Below are 16,163 nucleotides of genomic sequence, written 5' to 3' on the forward strand. Positions count from 1 at the left end.
GCTTTGGTTTAACTTTAGGCCATGGCTTTGGCACCAGTTATCCGTTTCTATGAGACCCTTCTGGAGGATATCTGTGTCTGTTGTGTTTTCAGCTATGGCGCCCAATTTGCAGTCATCTGCAAACTTTGTCAGCCATAATCCTCCTGTGTTTGCCTGTACTTCTGAAAAGTAGATGCCGAACAAGAGGGGGTCCAGGACTGAACCTTGTGGGACACCACTTGTGACCGGCTTGGAGTCTGACATGGCGCCAGCCACTCTGACCCTGTGGGTTCTGTCACTTGGCCAGTTTGCAACCCATCTTGTGACGTATGGGTTTACATTTAAGTTGGTGAGTTTTTCTATGATACCCGAGTGGGGTATTGTGTCGAAAGCTTTTGCAAGGTCAAGGTAAGCTGTGTGGACTGCCTTGCCCTCATCAATGGCCTTGGTGACTGTTTCAAAAAAATCAACCAAGTTTAAAAGGCATGATTCTGCCCTTGACAAAGCCAAACTGGGTTGGATCCAATGTCTGTAAGTCCCCTATGTCTTTATTTATGAGTTCCATTATGATCCTCTCCATAGCTTTGCAGACTAGGCTTGTCAAGCTGATGGGGCGGTAATTTCAGGGTCAGTGGAGGCACCGCCTTTGTGAAGTGGGACCACAGTTGCCGTCGCCACTCCTTGGAGTGCGTATCCTGAGGTGAGGCTAAGATTAAACAGCTGCCCTAACAGCGGGTTTAATTCCTCATTGAGTTCGTGGAGCACACAACCGGGGACACCATCTGGTCCCATAGATGCTGTGTTTTTGCCTTGGAGAGAGCAGTTTTCACCTGAGCATTTGAGATGTGTGGGAGGCTACAATCCGCTGGGATAGATATCTCTCCTTTTGGGGGGGGGGAGAAATTAGCACTGAACCTGTCAGCCAGTATGTTGGCAATGTCTGTTGGTTCAATGATTTTTACATAATTTTGAACTAATTCTGAGCATATCTGGGAGTTTCCTCCCAGGTTTCTAACATAGCTAAAAAAGGCCTTATGATTGTCTTTTGAGTCCTTAGCGATTTTTCTTTCAAAATTTGCCTTGGATGATTTTATGAGCGATCGTAGTTTTTTACTTATAGTGATCAAGGGTGTCTTCCCTTTTAAGGATTTTGCTCTATCTTGTAGTAGCTTTCTCCTTTTATTGTAGAGCTTGTTAATGGCTGGGGTCCACCAGACTGGGCACTTGCCTTTGGTGCAAAGAGTCTTTGTTTTGTTTGGGATTGCCTGATCCATGCAGTCCTGGAGGTGCTGATAGAAGGCATTTGTAAGTGATTCAGCTGTTTGGGTAATGGTTTCCGCTGGCTCGGGGTCCTTGAAGGAAACCACACCAGTCTTAAGAAGTGTGAAGTTGGCTTTTGAGAGGTTTTTCACTGTGGTCTTATTTTATCTGGGGTGGGGGCGGGATGTGGACTTCCAGTGAGATTAGTTTATGATCTGATCTCACCAATGAGGGGTACACCTCTGGTGCTGAACATTGTGTCCCCATGTTCGTGATGATGAGATCTAGTATGTTTTCTCCTCTTGTGGGGATGGTGACTAGTTGTTCCATGGCATTTGAGTTTATGAACTCTAGGAACCTTTGGGCTAGAGTGTTGTGGCTTTAGTAATGATCCCAGTCTATATTCGGGTAGTTGAAATCACCTAATATGATGGTGTTTGGAGATACATTTATCCCCTCGAGTGTTTTCAGGAAAGCTGTGTGAGGTTCCTGAGTTTGAGAGGGTGGCCTGTAACATGCTACAAATTGCAGAGCAGTCTTTCCTACGGTTAATTGCACCTGGATGGTCTCCGATGCTTCGTACGTTGCCACCAACCTGAAGGTGTGGGTATCCTTGATGAATATGGATACCCCCCCTCCTTTCTTTGTGTGGTCCGGGTTTTGGGGCCGGAACGCATGATATGAGGTATCCCTAGAGCGTGTAGCTCGAGTAGATTTGGTTTTGCTAAGATGGAGCATGTTCAACAATTCTGGGTTGGACATGGCTCTGTACGTTACTGAGAAAGCGTTATGCAACAGAGAACAGTCTTAGCTTTTTCAATCGTGCTGCATAGGGCAACTGTTTGAGGCCAGTAATTCTCTTGGTTAGGTACCTCTGTGGTCTCTCCAGCTGCTGGAGATGTCTAGCCAGGTACATTCCAATTGGTGCATTGTACTCAATAATGGGTCTGATGAGGGAAGAGTAGAGGGGCACCATTACATCCTTAGATCTTGATGCAAACCCTTTCGTGATCAGATGGGTCACACAGAAGGATTTTCTAACCAGTTTGGCAACATTGTTATCAAAGGAAAGCTGGCTATCTACTTGGGTCCCTAGATCCCTTATTTCTTCTTCAGATTTCAGGGGATTACCCCCTACGTTGTAGTTTGCGGGTACTCTGTCTTTTCCAAGGGGGATTACTATGCATTTTTTTGCATTTAGCTTGAGACCATGGCTTTGACACCATGCATCAGTCTCATTTAGGCCCTTCTGGAGGATCTCCATGTCGGCCGGAGACTCTATTGTAGCACCCAGTTAGCAGTCGTCCGCAAACTTAGTCAGCCACAGCCCTTCCGTGCTTGCGTGTACTTCTGAGAATTATATGCCAAACAGGAAGGGCCCCAGGACAGAGCCCTGAGGCACACCACTCGTTACTGGTCTGGATTCGGACATAGATCCCGCTACTCTTACTTTATGGGATCTGTCTGAGAGCCAGTTTGCGATCCATCTTGTGACGTAAGGGTTTATGCCCAGGCTGGTGAGCTTATCAATAATAGCCGAATGGGGAATGGTGTCAAATCCTTTGGCAAGGTCAAGGTAAGCCGTGTGTACCTCCTTTCCCTTATCTCTACCTTGAGTAACTGTCTCAAAGAAATCCACCAGGTTCAGGAGGCATGATCTGCCCTTGAAGCCGAACTGTGTGAGGTCCAGCGACTGGAGGTTCCCAATCTCTCCATTTATGGGTTCCATAATGATTCGTTCCATAGCCTTACAGATCAGACTGGTCAGGCTTATTGGTCGGTAGTTCCCAGGGTCAGTTGTGCCCCCACCCTTGTGTAGCAGGACCACCGTTGGCGTGCGCCATTCTCTGGGCACATATCCTGTGGAGAGGCTGAGACTGAACAGGGTATTAAGATGTGGGGTTAATTCCCAATGTAAATCTGACCAACTCTGTTTCCTAGTCTAAGCCCTTTTTAGGGAAACCTGTATCGAAGGTCACCATTGCTCGTTGGATTTCTCAGTGTATTACTCTGGCGTATTCAGCTAGAGGTTTAACCCCACCAGATCATATTAAGGTGCATTCGACTAGATCTATGGCTACTTCAGCTGCCTTCTAGTCCAGAGTTCCATTGGATGACATTTGGATCTGTCCGGATCAGAGTATCCACAGGTTGAAGACAAATGAAGAGTAGCAACTCGGCTGGAATGTTGTGGTGCATACATAACCTCTTTTTAATATCTATTTACCTGTACTAGACAGAGGTCACATATTAATGCAGTTGAGCTTGCTATTTTCTAAGTGCTAAAATGAAATGTTTTAAAACTGTGTAAATAGTATGGTTTTGGAAAAATTTATGCAAATATGAACTATCAATATTTGACGCCTCGAGGCATCAGTTGTACTTAACTGCAGATGCACCTGGAGGTGTCACTCAGATGTAATGAGTTAAAACCTTTTATTGAATTATCACTTAAACTATAGGCAAACATACATTTATATAAAAGAAAACAAACCATATTAATGTGCTCCCCGTTAACCTACATCACATATATCCTTTTCTATAATTCTCATCAGTCCAACATTATACAAATTGCTAAATCCCTGCTTTCCATTAAGCCCCACTCCTCCTCCAAAACATTTTGCACATATTGTTCCCACAATTTCCATTTTTGTATTTAATTTGCTTCTACACTTTTCTAAATATCCAGTTTCCAGATATTATATCTCTGTTACAATATTTAATACTTAGACTTTGATTTCCATTTTCTAGTAATTAAATTTTGACAGCCACCAGAATTAAACTTAACAAGGCCTTACTATGTATAGGCAATTCAGATCCTATATCTCAGCTCAAACAATCATTTCCTTAATTAAATTAATTTGCTCAGCCATTACTTCTGACAGTGTACTTGGTGTACTCTAGGGATATTTGTTTGTCAGCTCGTTACAATCCCAAAACATACGTTTCCATTTGCCACTTTCTTCTCCATTACACGTCCAACATTGGCATCTACCTGAGGAAAAAATCTTTGGCATCCTCTGAGATATAAAAATACATATGCAAACATTTCCAAGCAAAAATCCTAATTTGTTTAGACTGCGTTGCATATTTGGGAGCCATATATGTCCTCCAACTGTATCCTTTTGAATTGCTCATCCAGTCTCTCTTCACAATCTTTTCTAACCACCACTGATTGATTCCTATAGTTATTGTGCAATGTTTTATATACCCTACTAATTTATTATTTTTCTAACAGCAGCTTCTGTTCTAGATTCAACTAAAAACTTTACCAGAGCAGGTCTTTCACTTAGGAATTCCCCTGTTTTTTTCTCTTTGCTATAGCCTATCAATCTGTGATAGGGAAGGCAGTTTCTAGCCTGCAGTCCAAATGTCTTCTTGGCCTATTCCGTTACCTTTCCCTCTTGAGTTATTTGCTGCCAGTAACTTGGTTCCTTTGTCAGTTTTCTCCACAAAATTCCAGCCCCCTATTGCCTATTCTTAGTAACCCAAATTGTAGTCATTGCTATCGGCAAAATTTCCATTTTCGAGTTGGCAAGTTCGTAGAATACTTTCTGCTACTTGCTGTAGATGATAGTCACTGTTGAAATGACACCCTAACACAGTATGCAAAAATGGGTAAAAGGGGTTGCAGATGGATGGATGGAGTTTGTGTGGCTGCTGCTGTTCTCCTACTTCAAAAATCCAACTGTCTCCTTATTTGTTGAAGCCCCCACACACACACACACACACACACACACTTTATCACCATCCCTTTTCACTTGGAATTATAGCTTTCTGTTTGTGTTATGTATGTGAGCCTTAACCGTGCAGCTGTAAAATATCCCTTCAAATCAGGTGATCCTAAATTATCTTGTTCTATTAGAATGATAAGCTTATCCCACTTGACCCTTTTTCCCCTCCCACATAAATTCCTTAAACTCTCTATTATTGTCCACAACTTCTCTGGTTGATAAAAATATGCTGACCTGTATATATAGCTAAAGGGGCACAGTACATTTTCACTGCTTGTATCTTGCTATCCGTATCCATTAACAAGAATTTCTAGTTTTTCAGTTTTTGTATTATCTTTTGTTTAGTCTCTCCTGACTCATCCTTAGCTGGTATAACATAATCTTCTTTATTTCATACTCCCAAGTAATCTTATCGTGACCCCATAAATATGGGGATTGCTGAACCAATTCCTATGTGGGTAAATAGTTTACAACTATAGCCTTTGTGTTATCTTCATTGATTTTATATTTCGAAAAGATTTGAAACAGTCTCAAAATGTTTCACAACACTGAGATATCTTTTTTTTGCTTTTATTAGGTGAAAAAAATATAATTTGCAAATAAAGCCAACTTTTCTTGATTACCATAGTAATTATATCATTGATTTTTTTTACTAGCGGCTCTAAATATAAAGCAAATAGCAAAGGAGAAACAGGACATCCTTGCCTGGTTTCTCTGTTTGGGCATAGTAGCAGTTTTTGGTAGAATATACATGCATGCTAGCATAATCCTCCTCCCTTGACAGTAGCCCCTTATTACCACAAATCTACCATTATTGTCTTTATTTTCCTCTTCTACCAATATTGGTGCCCCTCTACCAACCATTTTTATTAATCTGTTTTTCATGATTAAAAGCTATTACTCTCACCTATTATACATGACAAGTCTTTTGAATGTGTATTTTCAAAGTTTAGCCTGTCAAAGGTTTGTGCATGCAAGCCGATTTCTTATGCAGTTTTTTTGTCTCCATTTGAAAGACTTTTTACTTCAATGAAGACACTTCCTTTTTAACATGTATCAAGCACAATACTATATAAATTTTCAACAAAGGAAATCACTTCTACAAATAGGAGTAGTTGCCCCAAATCAACATATTCTCTTAACAAACAGGCATTACATGATGTAAAATAAAGGTTATCAATGCTGAAGCATGTGTTCCAGCCTGTGTTCCCACTTGCACTGATTGTTTTATATATTCTTTTGTTATCTGTCTTCTTTCAAATGTGAAAAACCGCTATGTTTTTAGTAAACATTGACTTGTAGCCCCAGTAAATTAGTGTACTAGCTACTTTTTAAATAAACTAAATTGTGCACTGTTACATTAAATGTATTTAAGTATTAAGGTTGTTGGGGAGGCAGCCTGCTTCCCTCAGTTTCAAACTTTTTATTTTTCACTGAACTGCTTTCCATTGTACCGATTTTAAATGGTAATTACATCACACCTCTTGCATTTCTCTTAGTAAAGAGTGCTCAGAGCGTTTGACATTAATTGATTGTACCTGCAGTCAGCATGTGTTCAAGTCAAAGCAGGTAGAAATGAAGAGAAAAATAAACAACTAGTAATTCTGCAGATGCATAAAAGAATAATTTTGTACATTTCACTCTGCACACACTGTTTAGACTCACCACTGCTGTCTGCTTGCACCTGCTGGCTTATTGTCTTCTATTGAGAGCATTGGTTAATAAATGGCTAATAACGTTGTAAATGCAAGCTTCTTAACATTTTCTATGCTTTTCTTCAGTGTGTCTTATTTTTCAAGCGTGTTTGCTTAAAAAAGTTTATATAGCTTAAATGGAGACATCCACTCCTGTAAAACTAAGGGAAATTGGTATCTTAATTTTACATTTAATATGGTCAGTACAACTTTTATACCCCAGCAACCCAAGATCACAGCATTGTATTAATTTTGACTTACTTTTGTCCTGCCTTTCCTTTCTTGTTACAGTGTAAAGCCTTTATATCTGACAACTAAGCAGCACTTTTCTTGCTTTAATAACTTTAACATATGCAGCAGACAGTAAAACCCGCCACCTCACGTTTAAAATAACCCTGGCTGCACATTATATCAGACATTTCTTTACAATATAACATGCAAAGTGAATAATTGGTAGAACAAAATCCTGTTTTGCTTGCAGTTCCTACCTTGTATTCCACCCTAAGTGCCTTTCTAAAAAAATTTATGACATAAAGTGGGGTATATGCTTTACAGTTCACCCCCCCCCAGTTTAACACAGTCAACAACATTTCAGTATTCCTCAGCCTGTTTTTGCAAAGCCACTTTTCACATGCCCATTCCTGTATCAGTTGAGATCTATGATTTATAGTCTCCCATTTGTTCACTAATTTTAGTGTTGCATGTCTTATTCCTGATGATCACCTTGCAGCATCAGTCACTGGTTTAATTCCAAGGTACTCCTGATTCTTCTCATCAGCTCCTGTGCTTTTTTCTGTCTTTCAAGACTTTTCCTTAGGAGCAATAAAAAAACGTTTCACTGTAAAGTCTTTTTATAGCCGTTGTGTTCAAAGAACAAGAAGCTGAGCTCCTTTTGCTTGCTGGCTCACTCTTTACTTGATAAAATGTATTTCCTCCCTAGACTTTTCTGCATTAAAAATGTCATTTATGCCCCAGGAAAATATTCTGAAGACGGTCTTGATATAACCGCTTGAAACTCCTACCTGTCTCTCAACTTTCTGGGATAAACTTGTTTTTCTTTTGAATTGTACACGGTGAATAATCGTTTTCTACAAACATTTTGCTGTTCCCAAGTTTTAATACTTCCCACTCCTGCCAAGTTTTGGCAGGATCACCTCTTTCTGCTGGTATGATTGCAACTTGGGATGCTTTCTTGTGGCTTGATTTGGACCATATACACACTAAGCTCCCTGTCCATTAACAAATCCTGTTGTGAAACACTAGTTCAGTTTCTTAGTTGTACTTTAATGCAGTCTGTTCCTTCCAATTTCTGAGATACAGCAAAAAAAATCTCCAGTTTTTGGAGTACCCTGTATTCAAACTGTACCATTTTGTGAAACTGCTGTTTTTGAAAGGCTTCCTGCTCAAGCCAGCCTTTTCTTCATTTGTCTGGTTTTTGCAGTTTATTTATTTATTTTTTTTTTATTTTACATTTGTTGACCGGGAAGATCCGACTGGACACATGTCCATTTTCAGCGGAGGCCCGGGGAGAAAAGCTCCACATTTACAGCAAATAACGTACGGAATACAAAAGCAAATGTCATACAATTTACAAAATTACATATTGTTACATTAATAGCACATAGGAGAAACATAACGTGCAATGAGGAAAAGAACATGAGAAATGCATATGACCTAAGGAAGTAACATCTTAGGAGTAGCACTCACAAAGTTCAGTTGTATAGCAGCGGAAATTGTACTATTATATAGTAGGAGGTTGTCAAGCTTCATGTTTTGGGCATCTATTCGATTTGGTAATACAGTGTTAGATCATAAAAGAAAGAGTTGATCTCAATCGTTAGTTAAAGCTTCTTTTAGTTTTGCTACCCTTTTGTTATGCGACATTATCCCTTAAGTGTTCTTTATTTTATGTAGTTCTGAGTGTAAAAGTCAGAAGTTCTGTTTGACTGTTACCAGCTGAATGGTCTTGGTAAAGTGGTTGCCTGTGGACCAAATTTCTAGCATTCTTTCAGGTTTATGGAATTACGGAAGTTAATCAGAAAGCATAAAATGAACTTGTCAAATACTTGACATGTGACCTCATTCTAAAGTAAGAGATTTAGCATGTGTAGGCAAGGACCTTAATCATATTTGATTTATTCCCGTCTTACCAGGTCAGTAAATAAGTAAAGCAATGAATGAATGATTCTCTTGCGTTAACAAATGAAGGCAGATAATGTCCTTTATTGTAGTCAGAATTGTACAGTGAGAAAATGCATTTGTATTTTTTATCTGTTTATGGAGACATGTGAAAATTGATTGTGATTACTGAAGTTGCTATTAAATTAAAATTTCCAGGGTTAATCTTGTTTGATTTTAAGTATTGTATACTGGCTTGTAACTTGAACACACCTCTTTTTATTGCATATTTTTATGGACTTAATTGTAGTGCTGATAGGGTTGTCACCTTTTCAAATGCCCGGAGTGGGACAATTTTTTAGAAATGTGAGATTTTGCAAGCCAAAACAGACCCATGGCAATTTGTCATTTTACATTTTTTTTTCCGCAGGGCACAACTGCCCAAAGAGGGACTGTCCCTCTCAAAGTGGGACAGGTGGTAACTGTGAGGACCAGTGCCAGCAGGCTGGAAAATGCAAAAATAACTTAAGAAAAAATACTGAATCCAGTCTTTTAACGAGTCGCAACTAACCATCAAGATAACAGAATACCATGCTGAAAAATGTTCTGGAATTTAGGTCGGTTTGTTCACTTTTGTTCTAGCTGATCAACAGGCAAGAAAAGTTAGCTGTAATATGGGTAGATGTTAAGCTTACCCCCCTCCACAAAAAAACAAAACTAGCTTTATTCTGCTGCCAAAAACAAAATAATTTATTATGGCAATGCACTGGATGTTTGGAATGGGGTAATAACTCAGGGTTGCTAACGGTTAGAGAAGAATACCCTTAGGAACCACAGCTTCTGTTCTTGCAAGATAGTTTTGTGCCAGGCAATCAAACTAGAGAGGTGTGTGTGTTGCGCATAGCAAAAAAAAAAAGCACTATGTATATAACTATGAAACTGAATATGCTGATTTAACTTCTAAATGGCATGTATTTCTCTCATTTTTGTGCCATCTTATTTAAATGTACATCAGTAGCTGATGCTCGTTTTAATAATAAACCTGCCTCTAGTATTGCTGCATTAGATGTCAGCTGTATATCAATATCTGTAAACAGCTGGAAAGTAATGTAGAAAAAATGAGCCCAGGTTCCATTCACACTTAAACTCGAGATCTGCTATTTCACAGGAAAAAATTGGTTGAGATCACTTAGTTGTCATAAATAATTGTGTGTACTGTGCCTATGTTAGTTGTTCTGAACAAAGTAGCTTTATAAGTACTCTAGTGCAGACGATGGTGCCTTATTTACACACAGTACAAAAACACAAAACAAACTTGTATTTTTTTGTTTCGTAGGATTGCTTATAAACAGGAGTACAAACATGAGTAGATTTTGCAATTTTCAGTGTTGCTTGTTTGTAATTTTTCTCAACACTGTATGACTTGCCTTCATGTATTTATAACTATGCCTCCAGTGATAAGTAAAAAATGTTTGGGTATTTTCACAGCATTTAGAAGTACCTCTATTAACGAACTATCACACCTCTTTTCTAGCAGCCCGTATGCCTTACAAGAAGTAGCTAGCATGTGAAGTTGGTAACCTCCCTCTTATGATGACTTGACTTGGGGGGCGGGGGCTGCCTTAACACCTCTACCAAAGGGCAGCATGCACACACATTTAAACAGAGGGAGATATCTTCATCATTTTATGTTTTTCTGACAGGGTTTCTTGCATACTTAAGCAGATCGATTGCAATTAATGAGACGTACAGGTAATATATTTAAAAATATGTGCACATCCTTATGTCAGGACTCCCTGGAGTTTTCTGTCTGTCTGGAAGCTGAATAACTTGCAAGAGAAGCCGCCATGATTTTGGAGTTTTGCTCGAAACATGCTGCCGTTTCCTGTTGGAGCTAGTGGGAGGGATGGTTTCATTATCCATTCAGGAGTCTCATCGTTAAGTTTTGGGAAGTCTCTGTCCATGTACCTTGTAACGTTACAGACCATGCTTTGCTGGTAAGCAGCTCAGTGCAGTGTCTTGTAAAATTCTGTAGCACGTGTTCAAGGAATTGCCTTCCGTTATTTTAGTGTGTCAGTATGAGGCCTGTAGAGTTCCCTATTGCTTCTATAAAACTGATGGTTTCCACCATAGTTTGGTTACTTTGGGTGGTTTGAGACCTTATCAACTACAATCACTTTTATTCAGTTCTAGTCTACCCCTTCTGTACATTGTCACTTGTCCATCTGCTTGTTGTAGGATACCTTTGGGTGAAGTTAGGGGACTATTGTGTCAGTTGATCAAGTGTGTGATGAAAACAAAGATCACTGCAGTTGCTAAGTAACAAGTATGTGGTGCTGTTTGAAAAAGTATATCATTTTTCTTATGTAGTAGACATTTCAGTAAAATCTGACACTGCAGTGAAAATTGTTTCATAAATGAGTTAAGCCACATGAAGTGGCAGAACTGTTTGTTACAAAAACAATTGATATCCTTGCATAGTGCATTTTATTCGAGTTATTTAATGCTTGTGTTTCAATGAAGCATTTTTTCATTGTAGGTACATACCAATCCCAGATTATTTGCAAGGAATGACAGTGATGGCTGTGTCATTGTCGCCGATAATTCGGTGTTACTTCTTGATCAGATTTGCCAGTCTGTGAAGCTGCACCTCCACTTTTGTGAGTACCATCTGTTAAGTTATATTTGTTTATAAGTACACATGTATAGCTTGAAAAGGGGCCCTTTTCTGAATGTAATTTGTGATGAATTACATGTCCTACATAGGTATGGATGTAGTGGTCATCCGTCAGTAATAAGTGGAGTGAAGAATGAAGGCTTACTGTGCTTGTTCTAGTATAAACCATGCAGTTAAGTTGAAGTATTTTTCATTTAGTGCATTAATACTCAGACAATATGCAATATGACATTGAAACACTGTTTCTAGTTTCTGTTTGTCATCTCATTTTGACAGGCTAAATTGGACCTATTGTCATTCCATTTTACTGGGAAGCCTCAGTGTAACATAGGATGATCAAAGTTTCTTCCATGATTTGTTTTTCATGTTTTTTTTTTTTTTTATAGATGGTCAACATATTGCTAAAGAACTTAGTATTTATGGCCTAGCTTTTTTTTAACGTACAGACTTAATGTTTTGCACCTCCTGTTGCCCTAATGTCAGATTAAGTAATTGGGGAAGGGTATTTTGTGAAGATCACTTCAGTGGATTCAGGAAATGATGGGCATTTTTTAAAAGTATTTAAAAGATTTACTTTTACGTCTCCTCCCCTAATGAGTAAGTTTAATCTGCTTTCCGATGTCCTCCTGTATTGAGTTTGCAGGATTAGAGTACTGATTTAAGTATATCCTGTTGGGATGATTTATTTTATTTTGTTTATTTATTATTTGTTTACTGGAAAGTCAAACTTGGAACAAAGCCACTTTTCAGTGGAGGCCGGGGGAGAAGTGATCCAGGTGCATGTCTTTGTAACGTGGGAGGAAACCGGAGCACCCAGAGGAAATCCACACGAATGCAGGGAGGACATGCAGACTCTACACAGAAGGCACCCCAACCGAGAATCGAATCGGAGAACCTCTTGCTGTGAGACGACAATGCAACCGTTGCACCACTGCATCGTCCTGTAGGGTACTGGGAGGCAGACTAATATTTAACTTCCAAGTCTGTTAGGAATTAAAAAAAATATATATATATATATATATATATATATGTGTGTGTGTGTGTGTGTGTGTGTGTGTATGTATGTATGTATATATATATATATATATATATATATATATATATATATATATATATTTCTCCCCCCCCCCCCCAGCAAAAAGGTATTTGCATACATAAAGATGCATGCAAACAGTGTTTCATTGGAAAGTTCTTCAGATTATGATGTACCCTGCCAGACAGGAAGAGCGTGCTCTTCGTAATTTGTTTACCAGGGAAATGCACTGATGTCAAACCACTTGCAGAAACAGCCCAGCTGAGTACCGTCACATCAGATAAGGGTAATACAGTGGTAACTCGGAAAAACACAGATAATCTAATATAATCAAGAAGTGTACAAATATTACGAGAGAGAGAGTTTTGAGAGGAAAAAGATTTAAATACTTGTCTTTAGAGAGAGTCAGCATATGGTGTTCTTGTGGAGGAAGTTGGAGATGAGGCGGATTTTATTGGACATGGTTTGTAAGGTAGAAGTATGCTTCTTGGATGGTGCAGGTATTATGATTAGCTCATATTCTAGCTGAGATGGGTTCATAGGTATTTACTAGGCTTATGACCACAAGGGCTTTTTTTAAGCCTAGCCATGCATCACAAATCTTCTACCATTGATAAGTGTAAGCAGGGGCTTGGGAGGTCATACATTTACAATAATGGTCCTGGGAGATGAACCATTAACCCAGCTGCCTGTGGCCATTGGAGATATAGGTCCAAACCAGGAATGAATTTCCTGTTCTCCATCCAATTATCCCAGTTACATTTGAATTGGGCCTGGGGGCCTCTGCTCCACTAGGAATGGGGAGCCTGTTCCAGAGAAGTGGTAGTCTCTGGGATTTTATTTATTTATTACATTTATTAACTGGGTTATGTCTGACTGGGCCAGAAGCCCGTTTTCAGCAGAGGCCCAGGAAGAAAAGCTCCACATGTATTAACAAATCTTTACAATCATAATACTTATTATTACAGTAGTTTGCATACAAACAATGGTTTACATAAGTATGCAGAGACCCAAGTATGAGCATTTCAAACTTATACAGAATATTAATTGCAACAACAGCGTGCATAAAGAAATTGAGACAGTAAGCATGTATACAGATTACCAATTACAACGCCAGTATGCATTAAATTTATTTATTAGCATTTGTTGACCTGGAAGGTCCACTGGGTCAAAGACCCATTTTCAGTGGAAGCCCGGGGAGAAAAGCTCCTCTGAGTATTACAATAAGAGATGGTGTTACTATTTGACTGTATTTGTAGCAAATTCTTCTGTGTAAGCTGTAGTAGCTGATTCATAGCATTTATAAGTGTTTGCTGTACCTGTTTCTGCCTGTTTTGTGAAAAAAAAAATATCTCTTGTTTTTCCTGCTTTACTAGTTTAGTCCAGTTTCAGAGTTGCTGATTCCTGGGCTTTGGTTATAGTTCCTGTGTACTGTTTCCTTGCCTTATTTGGGGGAGAGGAAGTTACCTTGCTTACCAGTGGGAGTGGGAAGCATTGAGCTGCCTTTTGTCCAGTTTTGTGAGGTTTCAGCCAGTAACTAGTAGTTTATTGGAAGTTTTGGGCCAGTTTCTAGCTTTTTCCAGCCCCCTGGTATAAAACGCCAGCGTTTTCAGCTTGTACCTACTCAGCACAGACTCCACGTGGGCCAGCAGAGTAATCCAGGCTGCAGAGAGCTGAATAAGCGACTTTTCTTGATACTAAGTATATTTTTTGTTGCTTTCCACATCTGAATACCTAGCGACTGTATTTCGCCTGCCTTTCTGTTACATTGAAGCTGTTTTTACTGCATTTAACTTAATATTGCACTTGGAATCCTTGTTTGTTACTATTTGACTGTATTTGTAGCAAATTCTTCTGTGTAAGCTGTAGTAGCTGATTCATAGCATTTATAAGTGTTTGCTGTACCTGTTTCTGCCTGTTTTGTGAAAAAAAGAAAAAAATATCTCTTGTTTTTCCTGCTTTACTAGTTTAGTCCAGTTTCAGAGTTGCTGATTCCTGGGCTTTGGTTGTAGTTCCTGTGTACTGTTTCCTTGCCTTATTTGGGGGTTAGGAAGTTACCTTGCTTACCAGTGGGAGTGGGAAGCATTGAGCTGCCTTTTGTCCAGTTTTGTGAGGTTTCAGCCAGTAACTAGTAGTTTATTGGTCGTTTTGGGCCAGTTTCTAGCTTTTCCGGCCCTCTGGTATAAAAAGCTGAGCTGCCACTGTGGCAGGTTTAAATCGAGGGCTATTCTACCTAAAGTCCACTCTTCAAATTTTCCCTTAAAACTACCTTCCTCGAACTATACTACTGATCTAATCAGCGTATCCTATAACTAAAAGATCATCTCCACTTGACTCCAAGTAGACTATTCTCTATCTGTTAAACCTAGCACTTGCTCCTACAGTACTTATTACCTTGATACGGCACTCTTGTCATAGATAGTACCCCAAAAAGTAACCCCCATTTCTCGGTCACCCACGTCCCCTGAATCTTTTTAAAGTTTTTGTCTCCTTCTAGCATGTCGAGGATCAGTTGCTAGTGTCCTCTCCTGCTCAGCTGGTGAACCTGGGAATACTGAGGCAATGTTACAATTGCCTCATGTACAGACAACCCTCTCCTCCTCCCACAAAACACAAATACATGCGAGATGCAACTATGCCAAACTGGAAGCTGAGCTCTCTCAACACAGGACTGGCAAGACCAGTCAGGAGGAGAAGGTTACCACACACACCATAGACCCAGTCTCACATAGCACCATTACAACCTCAAATCATACACATAAACACACATGATCAAAATCTGCATCAAAACAGCAGAAAACAACCACCACCTCAGAACACAACACCTGCAACACATAGACCTCACAGTCAGAGTGTCAAACAGTCACAGCCCTTGAGGCCAAACACAATGCCAGACACACTAGTCATTGGTGACTCCATAGTCAGACACCCGCTCGCTCATCATCAGAGAGAGTAAGAGAACAGTAGCTGCTGTCGGTCTAGAGAATCCCCACATAGCATAAGCACTCAGGTCTCTCAACAGCAAGTACAAATATGACTCAGTCATTGTCCACCTCCTTGGACTACATGAAAAGAGACATTGAGGAGCTCTCTGACTATGTAGCCCAGGCAGGTATGACCCTGACCTTGAGCAGTATCCTACCTTCACCAAGAGTGATGCCACAATACAGAGATAAGATGATCAGCTTCAACAATTGGCTTAAACACTGGTGTCATTCAAAGGGGATCCAGTATCTGTCTGCCTGGGATGACATGCTGGACAAGCCACGGCTTGCATCTGTCACCTAATTCTGGATATTGGCAAAGGCTCTTGCCACCCCATAGTGCCTTTTTAGGCAAGGCTCAAATTCTAAACCTACCACCCTAGAACACAAAAAAAACTAGGGTAATGCTGCTCAATGCCAGAAGTCTCAATCTCAAAATGAGGCCCTTCTCAGTATGGAGAACATCGATGTTTGTGCTGTGACAGAAACCTGGTTCAAGGCTCCTGAGAGCACCCCAGCGCTATCAGGTTTTACCTCATATAATGCAAAATCCGGACAATACCAAGAAAGGAGGAGTATCCATATTCATCAAGGACACCCACACCTCAAGACTGGGGAGACCATCCAGGTGCAATTAACCATAGGCAAGACTGCTTTGCAAATTGTAGCATGTTACAGGCCACC

At 39.8% G+C, this 16,163-nt stretch overlaps 1 protein-coding gene across 1 annotated transcript in view; it reads left to right on the plus strand.

Moving 5' to 3' along the window:
- KNTC1 (kinetochore associated 1) overlaps positions 1-16,163 on the plus strand; it is a 3,090,908-nt gene that overhangs the window by 217,887 nt on the left and 2,856,858 nt on the right. Inside the window, exon 3 of the mRNA XM_044068909.1 lies at positions 11,325-11,445. Coding sequence (XP_043924844.1) covers positions 11,325-11,445 — 121 coding nt within the window. The remainder of the gene's footprint in view (positions 1-11,324; positions 11,446-16,163) is intronic.

The sequence above is a fragment of the Protopterus annectens genome, chromosome 4.part0 (genome assembly GCF_019279795.1).
Source record: "Protopterus annectens isolate FY-2018-M chromosome 4.part0, PAN1.0, whole genome shotgun sequence".
In the NCBI taxonomy this organism is placed as follows: Eukaryota; Metazoa; Chordata; order Ceratodontiformes; family Protopteridae; genus Protopterus; species Protopterus annectens.